The sequence below is a fragment of the Solanum tuberosum genome, unplaced genomic scaffold, assembly GCF_000226075.1.
Source record: "Solanum tuberosum cultivar DM 1-3 516 R44 unplaced genomic scaffold, SolTub_3.0 scf00515, whole genome shotgun sequence".
Classification (NCBI taxonomy): Eukaryota; Viridiplantae; Streptophyta; class Magnoliopsida; order Solanales; family Solanaceae; genus Solanum; species Solanum tuberosum.
The window spans coordinates 263,039-275,313 of NW_006239462.1; the positions used below are offsets into that span (position 1 = coordinate 263,039).

The 12,275-nt window shown below is 33.9% G+C and overlaps 2 protein-coding genes across 2 annotated transcripts in view; both read left to right on the forward strand.

Moving 5' to 3' along the window:
* Nucleotides 1–788: 788 nt before the first annotated feature.
* LOC107058539 (protein FAR1-RELATED SEQUENCE 4-like) lies at nt 789–3,882 on the forward strand. The gene is made up of 3 exons (XM_015304360.1): nt 789–2,210; nt 2,636–3,246; nt 3,365–3,882. The coding sequence occupies exons 1-3, from the start codon at nt 1,748–1,750 to the stop codon at nt 3,698–3,700; spliced, it is 1,410 nt and encodes a 469-aa protein (XP_015159846.1). The 5' UTR covers nt 789–1,747; the 3' UTR covers nt 3,701–3,882.
* Nucleotides 3,883–9,232: 5,350 nt separating this feature from the next.
* Nucleotides 9,233–12,275, forward strand: part of LOC102599254 (valencene synthase-like) — a 12,659-nt gene continuing 9,616 nt past the window's right edge. The window contains exon 1 of the mRNA XM_015304366.1: nt 9,233–9,313. Within this exon, the coding sequence (XP_015159852.1) occupies nt 9,233–9,313 (81 nt within the window). The remainder of the gene's footprint in view (nt 9,314–12,275) is intronic.

The window sequence follows — 12,275 nt, forward strand, 5'->3', positions numbered from 1 at the left end:
AAAAATGACATGAAATTCCATGTGTAAAACGAGTGTACTACACGCATACTCATCAGATGAGAAAAGGGTTTAAAATATCGTGTTTCGGTTAGTTTAAGGGTTGAGTTGACAAAATCATAAATATAAGGATTCAACTTACAAATAGTGTCAAGTACAAGGGTCTCTCAGGTCATTTCGCATTTATAATTTAATCCAAAAACATCCTACCTTACCATCAATTCTTTAATCCAAAAATACCCTCCCTTACCATCAATTTTTTAATCTTAAAATACCCTTATAAGAAAGGGACAAAAAAAAACAAGCAAAAAAAGGCCAAAAGAAGAAGAAAATGAAAGTGGGATCTGCACACGTGACCCACCAAATATCCAAAATCCAACAGAATCCCACAATTATTCCAGAATCTCAATAAATAAATTTAAAAAAACCCTTTCACCTCTCAAAACACATTCATCGTAGTGCGGCCAAAGATCCAATTCTCTTCAAATGATCCCTAAACTCCAATTCTCTCTGATCAAATTCAGTTTTCGTCAAACATTTCTGCAGTAAAATCTCTCTAAGTTAGAATTTTGGGTATTCGATTAATCCACTCCAGGTAATTTCATGCGTTAAATCGTATTATAATGTAACAAATTTGATATGATAGAATTTTTTTTGACTTAGGGTTTCAACTTTAGGATTTCGAACGACTCGATCTATAATATTCTCGCCAATCGTCATATTGTATTGCATTTGTTGTAATATTCGATTGTGATTATAATGTGAGTTTTTTTTTTTTTTTTCAGAAACCATGGAAAATGTACCTATTTTTATAAAGCACAATGGAGTATGGGAAAGTGATAATAGTTTTGTGAATTTTTCTGTTAATGGTGTTTTGGTTACTTCTGGATGCAATTTTGAAGAATTAGTTTCCGTTATAGCGAATCAGCTTGAGAAGGATTTGGATACCAATTTGATAGATATTAAGTACATAGTGAAGGATGGGTATCCACCTATGACGGTACACAGTGATATGAGTGTTAGAGTGTATATTGAACTGAAAAGGATGAATGCAGAATTCACAATGTATCCGCTTTGCGTAACGTTTAAGGATAAGTGTACTGCTGGAAGTTGCTCAAATGTGAACCCTGCTACTGTTTCATCTGATGGTATACAGAGTGAAAATAGACCTGATATATACTTGCCTGATGCCGTTGAGATGATAAGTCCTGTTCGTGGAAAGGATTGTAATGGTATACAGGGTGATGATAAAGGTATAATGAACAGCCAAGATACCGTTGAAATGATGAATTCTGTTCATGGGGAGGATTCTAATGGCGTACGAGGTGATGAGGAAGGTATTATAAACAACGTAGATATTGTTGAGCCGATAAGTTCTGTTCATGGGGAGGATTGGAATGGTATACAAGATGATGATAGAGGTATAGTATTAATAGACAATCCACGGCATCAAGATGTTGAAGAGGGTCAATTGTACCTAGACAAAGAGACCATCGTCAATGTTATGAGGCATTATGCTATCCGAAATAACTTTCAGTTTAGAGTCGAAAGGTCGAGTAGCACCAGGTATTGCATGATACGTATATTGTATATATTTTATCTCGAGTGCATTTGATGATTTCAAACTGAATATTGATAGTGTATATGTATATATATTACCAACAGTTATTGTCTTTTATGCCCGGAAGAAAATTGTTCCTGGTGTTTTAAGTCTTCAAGCCTGCACAAGTCAAAGCTTTTCAAAATAAGAATGTTCAATGATGTTCACACGTGCTCGATAGAGGAAAGATTACATTCACGTCTCTCTTCTGCGGGGATCATTGGAGGTATGATTAGGAACAAGTATGCTGACTCGGAATCTGTATATTCTCCAGCAGATATAATACGTGACATGAAAAAAGATTATGGTGTGGATTTGACCTATATGAGGGCTTGGAGATCGAAGCAAAAGGCTCTTAAAATGTTGAGAGGGAACAAAATTGAATCATATGTGAAGCTGCCGAGCTACCTGTACATATTGATGCATACAAACCCTGGATCCATAGCAAGACTACAAAAATCAGAAGGTGGCTCCTTTTTGTATGTTTTTGTATCGTTGGATGTGTCAATTAAGGGATGGAAATATTGCAAGCCTATTGTGATAGTTAATGCGAGCTTGCTAGAATCAGCACACAGGGGGATTTTAATCATGGCTTACACACAAGATGCAGCGGGTGAGTTAAAATAAAAAATGAGAACATTTATAAATCATTGAAGTTGCACATTTAATTTGTTATATTTGAAAAATACCTAGGGTATACGTGTGTTATATAATCAATACATATGCAGTGTATATCATCTGTAAAAAAGAAGAAGAAGGGCAGCCAGTGCACTAAAGCTCCCGCTATGTGTAGGGTCCGGAGAAGGCCCCAACCACAAGGGTCTATCGCATGCAGTCTTACCTTGCATTTCTGCCAGAGGCTGTTTCCATTCTAAATAAATTGGACATATGTAATAAAAATATTTTAATTCAAAAAATGGATTGATTGTGTGCCTGCTATTTAACATCATCGTTGCAATATTATACCTGTTGTGTATTTGACACTGTTGATTTACTCTAATATATGTTTTATACAAGTATTTTGATTGACTTAAACAGGTAGAATATTTTTGCTCGCATACAGCGTGGTTGATTCGGAGAATGATGCATCTTGGAAGTGGTTCTTCGAAAGGTTCAGGGACGCTTATGGTGCTAGGGAAGGGATGTGCATAGTATCGGACATGCATGAAAGTATCTCAAAAGCGACCTCGATTGTGTATCCAGAAGTGCTTCACTGTATATGTATGTTCCATTTGTGGAACAACATAAAGACGAGGTACACAAAAATTCATACACCTGTCAAGGAACTGTTCTTCGCATCGGCCAGAGCATATACGATTGAAGAATTTGAGCGCCATATGGTTGCGATAAATAATATCGATAAGAGGGTCGGAGAATGCTTGTTAGATGTTGGATATCATAGATGGTCAAGAGTGCATTCCAAAGTCAACGGGACCACGATTATGACTTCAAACATTGTGGAGTCGATGAATACTGTGAACAATCATGCAAGAGATTTACCAATACTGCATTTACTGGAATACATGACGAAGTTGGTTCAAGATTGGCACTATGCGAACAAGATAAATGCAGTAGAGACATCTACGGAGCTGGGCAAAAAGTATGAAGAAATCATGAAGGAAAATTACACTACATCTCAGAGGATGACGGTAAGATGCCATTACCATGTTTTTTTTCATGCCAAAAATTGAAATTGGAATACTTCATAAAAGTATGATAAATAGTCTATATGTAGTATATTACTGAGCATCTTTTTCCAAAATGTAGGTGAAGCCTTCCGCTGATCACTCATATACTGTCGTTGACGATGAAAAACAATTTGTGGTGAACCTGAGAGAGAGAACTTGCACTTGCATAAGGTTTCAAATGGATGAAATGCCGTGCCCACACGCTCTGGCAGTTATAACGTTCAAAAGCATGGATGCATATCAATACTGCTCTGTTTACTACAACAAGGATCACTTGCTGAAAACGTATGACATATCTACGTATCCAGTTCCCAATGAAAGCACTTGGGACATTCCTAGAGAGGTCTTAGAAGAAGTAGTTCTACCACCTACGGGGAAGATTAGACCGGGGAGGCCAAAAAGGTTGAGAATCTAGTCATCGTTGAAATCGCGACCTAAGAGGTGAAAACTTCATGCGGACAATGTGGACACACACAGGGTTACAACCAAAGACGTACAGTAATTTATCGAGGAAAACTTGACACATTTGTTAGTTTTTCTCTTCTTTTCTTTTAATTCAATCATTGTCATTGTTCATGAATTACAATGAATTGTCTATGGAGCTTAATGATTAGTGTTTTGTTTTGCATATCAAGACATTCTTGGTTTGATATGAAATAATAAAAGTGTACTTGTAGCTGACAAGACTACTCTCAAAAGGTATAATATATAAACATGATCCTTAACTTGACGTCAGTTGGCAATTATGACCTTTAATTTTGGATGTGTACAAGTAGGCACTTGTATAAAATTGAACAAATGGACACATTCATCCTACATGACAATTTTGTGCCCTACGTCGCGTCATATGTGTAGTAAGACACTTGTGTCTACTTATTCAATTTTATACAAGTTTAAGTGTCTATTTGTGCACACTCAAAGTTGGAGGGCATAGTTATCTGCTAAAGTCAAGTTAAGGGTCATGTTTATGTATTATGCATTTTCAAAACATCAAGGAAAAACTCCTTCAAACGGGCCTAATTAAGGCTCACAATTGAATTACTTAATTCTCAAGTAATTTAGTACATATCTAATATCAACATTACTGTAATACATGTTTAAGTAATAATAGGGAGAATAGATCTACTACTAAAAGATGCAACTATGTCTGTATATCATCAATATCTATCATTTTTCACTTGGTAAATAAAAATTATTTATTTATTCAAATTTTATAACGAAACTTGATCGAACATACATTTAGAGAATGGAAATTAAATTATTTTCTCAACAATACGCATGATTGCTAAAGACGCAGAGAACAACCCTTTGACACGTGCCTCCCTACTTAACCTGAATCTCGAGCAAATCTATTGTTGAACTGCCTACTTCTTGGTCCTCTTTGTGGTTTAGGCTCAGGCCAAACAACTTGGCCAGCCTCTGTCTAGATAACTGGTCCAAATCTATTAGGTAGACTATCCATGTTCACAACAAAAATTTATGTCCATCTTAATGATCAACATATGGGATAAATCAGCAACCTCAATTAGACACTCAGATTCAGCAAAATGATCAACTATACCTTTTAACTATTAAGTGAAAACTGAAAACAAAGAAATTGAACTTCCTACTATTCAAAAGTTTTTTTAAAAAAAAATACTTTTGAAATTTGGCCAAACACACAAATTTCAAACCAAATATTATAGGTTTTTAAAAATATAAAATCAAATTGATTTGATTTGATTCGGTTTTTCAATTTGAATTGATCTTTATTCAACCATGAGCACCTCTATTCATAAATAGAGAGGTACTTACCCATAGACCCTCGACTCAAGGAGTGTATGATTGAAATTGCACAAAATATATTTCTTCTTAATTTTATCACTCGTAAGTGAAATTTAGTCAACCTGACATTATAGGCGTTTGGCCACAAATATCAATTAATTTTTCACTTTATTTGTAATTTATGAAGTTCAAGTTGAGGATAAAGTTTTACTTGGTTATGTATAATTTTTATAAGAAAATATTTGGAATAATATTATGCTATCAGTAATAGTAAAAAAATCGATAGTAAAACCTTAACTTGCGGATCTATCAATATTCTCCTCAGTTTTCTTATGTAAGAGTTGATTTGTTAGACGATCACTTTATTAATGATGATAATTAACTAACAATTTTTATTTTTTTTGTAGTTTTGAAACAGAAAATTCACTCGTCATTACAACTACAAAGTTACTAAATTAATTACATTCAAGTGGTATTTACTATTTATGATAAATATTGGTGAAAAAAATGTAAAGCCAAAACTTTAAGAAATAAAAAGCCATCCGTTTTTGGGAAGATTACGCGGTTAAGCAAACTTATACTATTTAATTACTCATCTTAGCTATAGTTTGCTATAATTATCACTCACGACTAACATTATACATTAATTACGTGGGCTGACTTCGAGTTTGTATAATTTGTCACGTTTGTATATGTATAATTCGCCAGAATATACAAATACATATGTATAATATACAATTATCTAACCTATATACATATACAATTCATCTCTCTCCCACCCTCTCCCAATCTCGCTCGCCTCTCTCCTCCCTCTCCCAATCTCGCTCGCCTCTCTCCTCCCTCTCCCAATCTCGCTCGCCTCTCTCCTCCCTCTCCCAATCTCGCTTGCCATATATACAAATGCATATGTATAATATACAATTATCTAACCTATATACATATACAATTCACCTCTCTCCCACTCTCTGCCCTCTCTCGCTCGCCTCTCTCCTCCCTCTCCCAATCTCGCTCGCCTCTCTCCTCCCTCTCCCAATCTCGCTTGCCATATATACAAATGCATATGTATAATATACAATTATCTAACCTATATACATATACAATTCACCTTTCTCCCACTCTTTGCCCCCTCTCTCTCGCCTCTCTCCTCTCTCTCCCAGTCTGGCTCGCCTCTCTCCTCCATATAACATGTAGCTACGGCTTGTAATTATCAAACTATAGCTATGGAGAGTAATTAGGCTATTTTTGAGTGGCTATATGTGAAAGTTCCCCTTTAATTAACCACTAAATTGACAAATCTGAACTGCTTAAAAATTAAATGAGTTTTAAATATATAACGTAGAGTGGGGGTGGGGGGGTGGGGGTTTATAATTTAATTTTACACTAAATTGGTTAAAATTATAAAATTACTAACGGCTTAGTAATCAATGATGGTTAAGATTGACAAATAAATTATTCCTCAACTTGGTTGAAATTACTAAATAATAATTTTCTTTTTTATTAGAATCGAAGAATAAACTAATAATCATAAACCTTAATGAATAAATATTACTATGTATATATATTTATGGTGTCCGTTACAGAGAATCCATATAGTGAAACAAATTTCTACGCTTATATTGATAGTTAATGCAAATTATTTTTTACCCATTAATTAGTCCTTTATAAATTATTTAGGTTCGGACTCCTCTACTATGGAAGAAAAACCTTCCATATATAATAGCAGATCGGATTAAAATATTTTGTCAATTTATTTTAACTTGTTCATTATATTAAAAATATCTTTTTATTTTATTGGCATATCAACAAAAAAAAAAAGAGTTAGAAAATTGAAGGTTAATATAAACTTCAAAAAAAGAAACCAAAGGACTTTGGCGATTTTATAAAGATTGTTCGATCTTTTTTAGAAATATATAAAAAATATAGCTACTTGAATTAAACTCAAGTATTTTACCATGATATTGAAAAATCTACCGGTAAACTATACGTGTGTTTTGATGAAATACGTTCATTGTGTTTTTTTTTACGAAATTGAGAGACTCCGTTGATTTTCTTTTTAAAAAATATTTTTGTATATAGTTTTTTAGCTTTTATCGCGAAAAATAATCAACAGACATCCATCGATCGTTTTCCTAAAAGGGTATGTTTGGAAAGCCACCAGGTAATTGGAATTGGTGTAATTACTAGGATAGTAATTACCAGCCTAGTAATTACACAACTTAGTAACTATGATGACATGTTTGTTTGCAATAGTGTAATTACAAGTGTACTGTTTCGTTGCACAAGTGTAATCTAAAGTTATATGCATTTTAAAAATAAAAATTAATTATTAAAATTAAAAAATTTATTAGACAAATAAGGGTAAATAAATGATATTAAATATAGTCTTTTGAAAATATATTAATTAATAAACATATGTTCTTAACTAATATTATAAAATATAATTGATTTATATTTTTCAATTTAATATATTTTAATTACATTAATCATAAAAACTAAAAGTACAGAATTTCTATGAACATCATGAAATACATGTTTGACAAAAAAATGAATATTATAAATATAATGTCATAAAATTATAAAACATTTGACAAAATGATAATCTATCAAGTCTAACTTAAAAAAAATAGTTTGCAATATAAATATCGAGTCAATACTCCTAAAATAAATGAAAGTGAAAATATAACATAAGATCTAAATTCAAAACAAAATAATTAACATAATACTCTTATGTCAAATTTCAACATAACATACATAAATATGATTTAAAAGAAAAGAAAAACATAGTCCATAACTTTATTCAACAGTGAATTCTACTTTAATTTAAAAATTATAATACTAACAAAGCTATACTAATATTTTATTTTTTTTGATAATACAAAAATTGCATGGAATCATGAAGTAAAGGTTGAGAATAAAAAGGAAATGAAATATAAATAATAATAAAATATTTTTAGAAAATATTAGAATAATAAAAATAAAATACATTAAAATGAAAAAAAATATAAATATAAATAAAATGAAGAAATTAAAAAATAATTAGTTTGTAATTACACTATGTAATTACCAGCAATTCACAGCATCCCCCTATGAATTGGAAAGTGTAGTTACACCCAATCACCTGCTGACCAGATAATTACATGGCCAACCAAACAGGACAGATAATGCAATTACACTAAATTCAATTATCAGAGTAGCCTTCCAAACAAGCCCAAAGATAATTCATTAATAAAACCTACATACTCAGTTGATTTAATGTTTTTTTTAGTAGTGACATTTTTATCATATAAAAAAAAATTCATATTTTAATCTTGATATTAATTACTTATTCTTCAAATTATTTTTTCAAAATTTAAGATTAAAAATAATAATAAAAATATTATGATAATATCTAATATCAATCATCACTTCTTAATTAAGAACGTATAAAATATAATCTGAACAAGTAAATAATAAAGGATCTATACATGGTAAAATCTCGACCTTTCAAGGTTTCTCCTTCAAATACATAAACTTCTCCTCCCTAAGAATAATAATTTCTAACCAAGTACGCCCTTCATTTATTTTTATTTTTAAGTATTGGTTTGACGCTTAAAAAAGGGATAAGACACAAGTATCCCCTAGACTATAATCGAAATTTCAGAGACACATCTTAACTAAACTAAGGTCCTATTACTCCCTAACTTAATTTTTTTTGTAATTTTGTACACCTTTTGTCTTACGTGGCACATTTCGTGACTCCACGCAATTGAGATGTGTGGGAGATATTTGGATGTCACGTAAGCCAAAAAGGTGCACAAAATTACAAAAAAAATGGGTTCAGGGGTAATAGAACCTTAGTTTAGTTAATAAGGTGGTGTATCTCTGGGATTTCGGTCATAGTCTAGGGGAATACTTGTACATTTTCCCCTTAAAAAATAATAAATAAAATAACAATTTTATCAGATCACTCCTTGAATAAAATAAATTCAATAATTTAATAGATAATTATAGTTAATAATAAAAGCAGATTAAAACTAAGTGATTAATTATGTATTAATTTTTCAAAATGAACAAGTAAACATCAATATTTATTTTTAATATAGTAAATAAGTAAAAGTGGATTTAGAGTGGACTCCACACTATTGTGGCCACTTTACAAAACCTCAAAATCATCATCACATGTTCTAAAACATTATAAATAGGAATGGAGTCACCATGCTTTAGTGAATTGATAAGTGAAGAAAACTTTAATTTGCAACTTGACAGTAGAGACAAGATTTATAAGGTATATGCCCTATTTTTTTTAATTTCCTTATAATATTGAGATCATTTCATGTAACAGTTTAATTTTGCAGATCTAGAAGTAGCTTTTTTTTCTTTTTCTTTTTTTTAATTATTATTATTTTATTATTTTATTTTTATTTTTAAGTGGTGATCTAGAAGTAGCTTAATAAGTGGAGTTGTAATGACCCTCCTAGTCATTTCTGTGTCTTGTCTTCTGTGTGTCATTTAAAGTGTTCTTGTTGCAATCCCAAGTCATTTATGACTTGCTGGGACTAATAGTTCGGTCACCTGGTCGTTCGTTTGGTTTTGGTGCGAGTTTTTGTGTTTTGGAGCTTATGAACCTTGAACAATCATTTTCGATCAAAAGCTCAAGAAGATAACATTGGAATCCATTTCTGACGACTTCATCAGCTCCGAAAGGGTCATTTTAGGCTAGTAGCATGGTCAGCATGACTCCCGAGGTTTTCAGTGTGAGTTGGTGCGATTAGGCGTTTTAACTTTAAGTTTAAGCCTAAGTTTGACTTTGGTCAACATTTCTGAGTAAACGCGCTCGGATGAGAATTATGTCAGCGCGGTTAGCTCCGGAATGTCAAGTTTGGTCTAGATTGACCTTTCTTTTGTGTCTCGAAGTTTTTGATATTTTTCGAAGCTCTTTTGTGGTTTTTGACTTAAATTGACATTTGGGTGTGGGACGCACTTTTTGTCAAGATGACCTCGTATGAAAATTTTGACTGTGTTATTGAGTTCGTAATATCGAATTTGGTATTGTTGCATATCTCATTTGCGTGCACAGGGTTCCGAACGAGATCAGAGCACCCCATCAGAGATTTTAGTTTTTAGAAAATTGCAGAAAATCAGCTATAAAATGCAGATTCATCAGCAACATTTCCCAAACTTAAAACCCTCATAACTCTCTCATCTTTCATCTGAATTAGGTGATTCAAAGTGTGGGAGCTTCGTATTGTTGGTGGCTTCGCTGTAAAGTGTTCGGAAGTTGTTGGGTACGCGTAGTTCGAGGTAAATTTCTCGATAAACCTGACTGTTGTACTCTTTTTCGAGCTTTTGTTTTTGGCATCCTTGTTTTGGTCATATCTCACTCATTTTAGCTCGGTTTTGGGTGATTCGAAATCCCAAGTGTTGATAATTTTCATGGCTTCGTCGTAGAGTGTTCAAGGAGTGTTGGGCACCATTAGATCCTTGTAGATTTCGAGTTTAGATTGCTGCAATGTTTTCTTTTTAGTTTGATTAAAGTGTGATTTTCTTGTTTGTTGGTTTTTGCTGCGTTTTGAGCCCGAATTGTGTTCCATTTTGGAACACAAGTTTGGGGTGTTGTTTAGGGTATCTTGACGGAGTCAAATTCGGACAGTTCGGTGCGGGTTCCACGATTTCCGTTTTGACTCCAAAATTGACCCGTCTCCGTTTGTTGTGATTTTGGTGTCTAAACGACCATAATAACGTTGTGACTCTATTTTTGATAGCGGGGCAGCGTTTTGAGGCCGTTCGGAAAGGGAAAGCTCCGGAGAAGTGATTTTGGAGCCCGTGTGATCGGCCTAAAGGTAGGCTACGGTTTCCCTCTCTTAGATTGAACTTGAGAATGTGAATGCATGTTGATTAGTTGGGATTTGGGTTGGGTAGTTATTGAATCACGTTTAGGTGTTTAAAAATCATGTTTTCGGCCTATTTCGAGAATTATCGAGTAACTGTGAGTATGTTTTGTATTATTAATTGACCCTCCTCGCTATGTGGAATGCTTGCATGCTTAATTAATGTTTATTTGAAGCATGTTGGGCCTTAGTTTAGGTTTTACTAGGGCTTGCCTTAGAAATACATGATTCAGATCTGATAGGCCTTAGTTTTGCCCCGACTTCGCTCGATCGGCTCAGATCCTTGTAGACTGGTGTAGCAGACTTGAGTCTGATAGTTTGGGCCTTAGCTAGGCCAAATACTTGCTCCGATTATAGTTATCCTTATTTTCCCCGATGTTACAGCTTCACGAGTTACGTCGGTGACACTAATTCTGCTTCACGATTTGAATTTGATTTTCAATTCGGTTCCAAGGACTTTCATTGATTGGCTAAGTGTGGATGGTATTCCACGGACATTATGAGCGTGGATCGATTAGGACCCTTTCAGCAGCTACATTGGCACTTTTATAGAGCATCCGGTTTAAGGTCCGGCCTCTATTGCCCAGATACTTATATAGAGCATCTGGTTCAAGGTCCGGCCTCTATTGACCAGATACTTATATAGAGCATCCGGTTTAAGGTCCAGCCTCTATTGCCCAGATACTTTTATAGAGCATCCGGTTAGAGTTCCGGCTTCAGTTACTTGATACTTGTGATTGGTTACTTGGGTACTTCTGGTGAGCATTCGGTTCGAGGTCCGGCCTCCGTACTATCAGATTCTACTAATTAGGGTTGAAGTTCTGGTTCGATGTTCTCCGTTCTTGGGTTCTTATATGCAATTCTCTTTAGTTATAGTTATTCTGTATACTCGTCGGACTTATGGGAGTCCGTTCGGGTTTTTATTTAAATTGCACACGAGTGTACCTTCTGGGCTTATGGGGTCCAGTTGGGTATAGTTAGCTTATAGATTACTTTAGTTAGTTCTTTATACACTCGTGTGCATTCCATTGTTAGTTAGATTTTCGCTCTTGACTTCGGTTTGTATTATTTCTTCTTTTCTTATTGCCTTTACTTTTCAAGTGCAATCGGTCTATGATGCCTATTGGGTACCTGTTGTTTTGGTACTCATGCTACGCTCTGCATCTATTTCGTGATGCAGGTCCGAGCACCAGTGGTCAGCGTTGATCCAGTTTGGAGTAGTCTGATCCGGAGACGGGGGTGAGCACACTGCGTTTTGTACTATTTCAGTCTCCATCTGTGTATATAGACTTGTCTTTTACCTTTCGAGACGGTCCAGTCTCTGTGGTCCACTTTTGAGACTTGTACTCGTTTTGTTAG

Excerpts from the sequence above, each read along its gene's own strand:
- LOC107058539 (XM_015304360.1), top strand. The coding sequence starts at position 1,748 with ATGTTCAATGATGTTCACACGTGCTCGATAGAGGAAAGATTACATTCA. Across the intron at positions 2,211-2,635 it reads TTACACACAAGATGCAGCGG|GTAGAATATTTTTGCTCGCA; the intron begins GTGAGTTAAAAT and ends TGACTTAAACAG. Across the intron at positions 3,247-3,364 it reads CTACATCTCAGAGGATGACG|GTGAAGCCTTCCGCTGATCA; the intron begins GTAAGATGCCAT and ends TCCAAAATGTAG.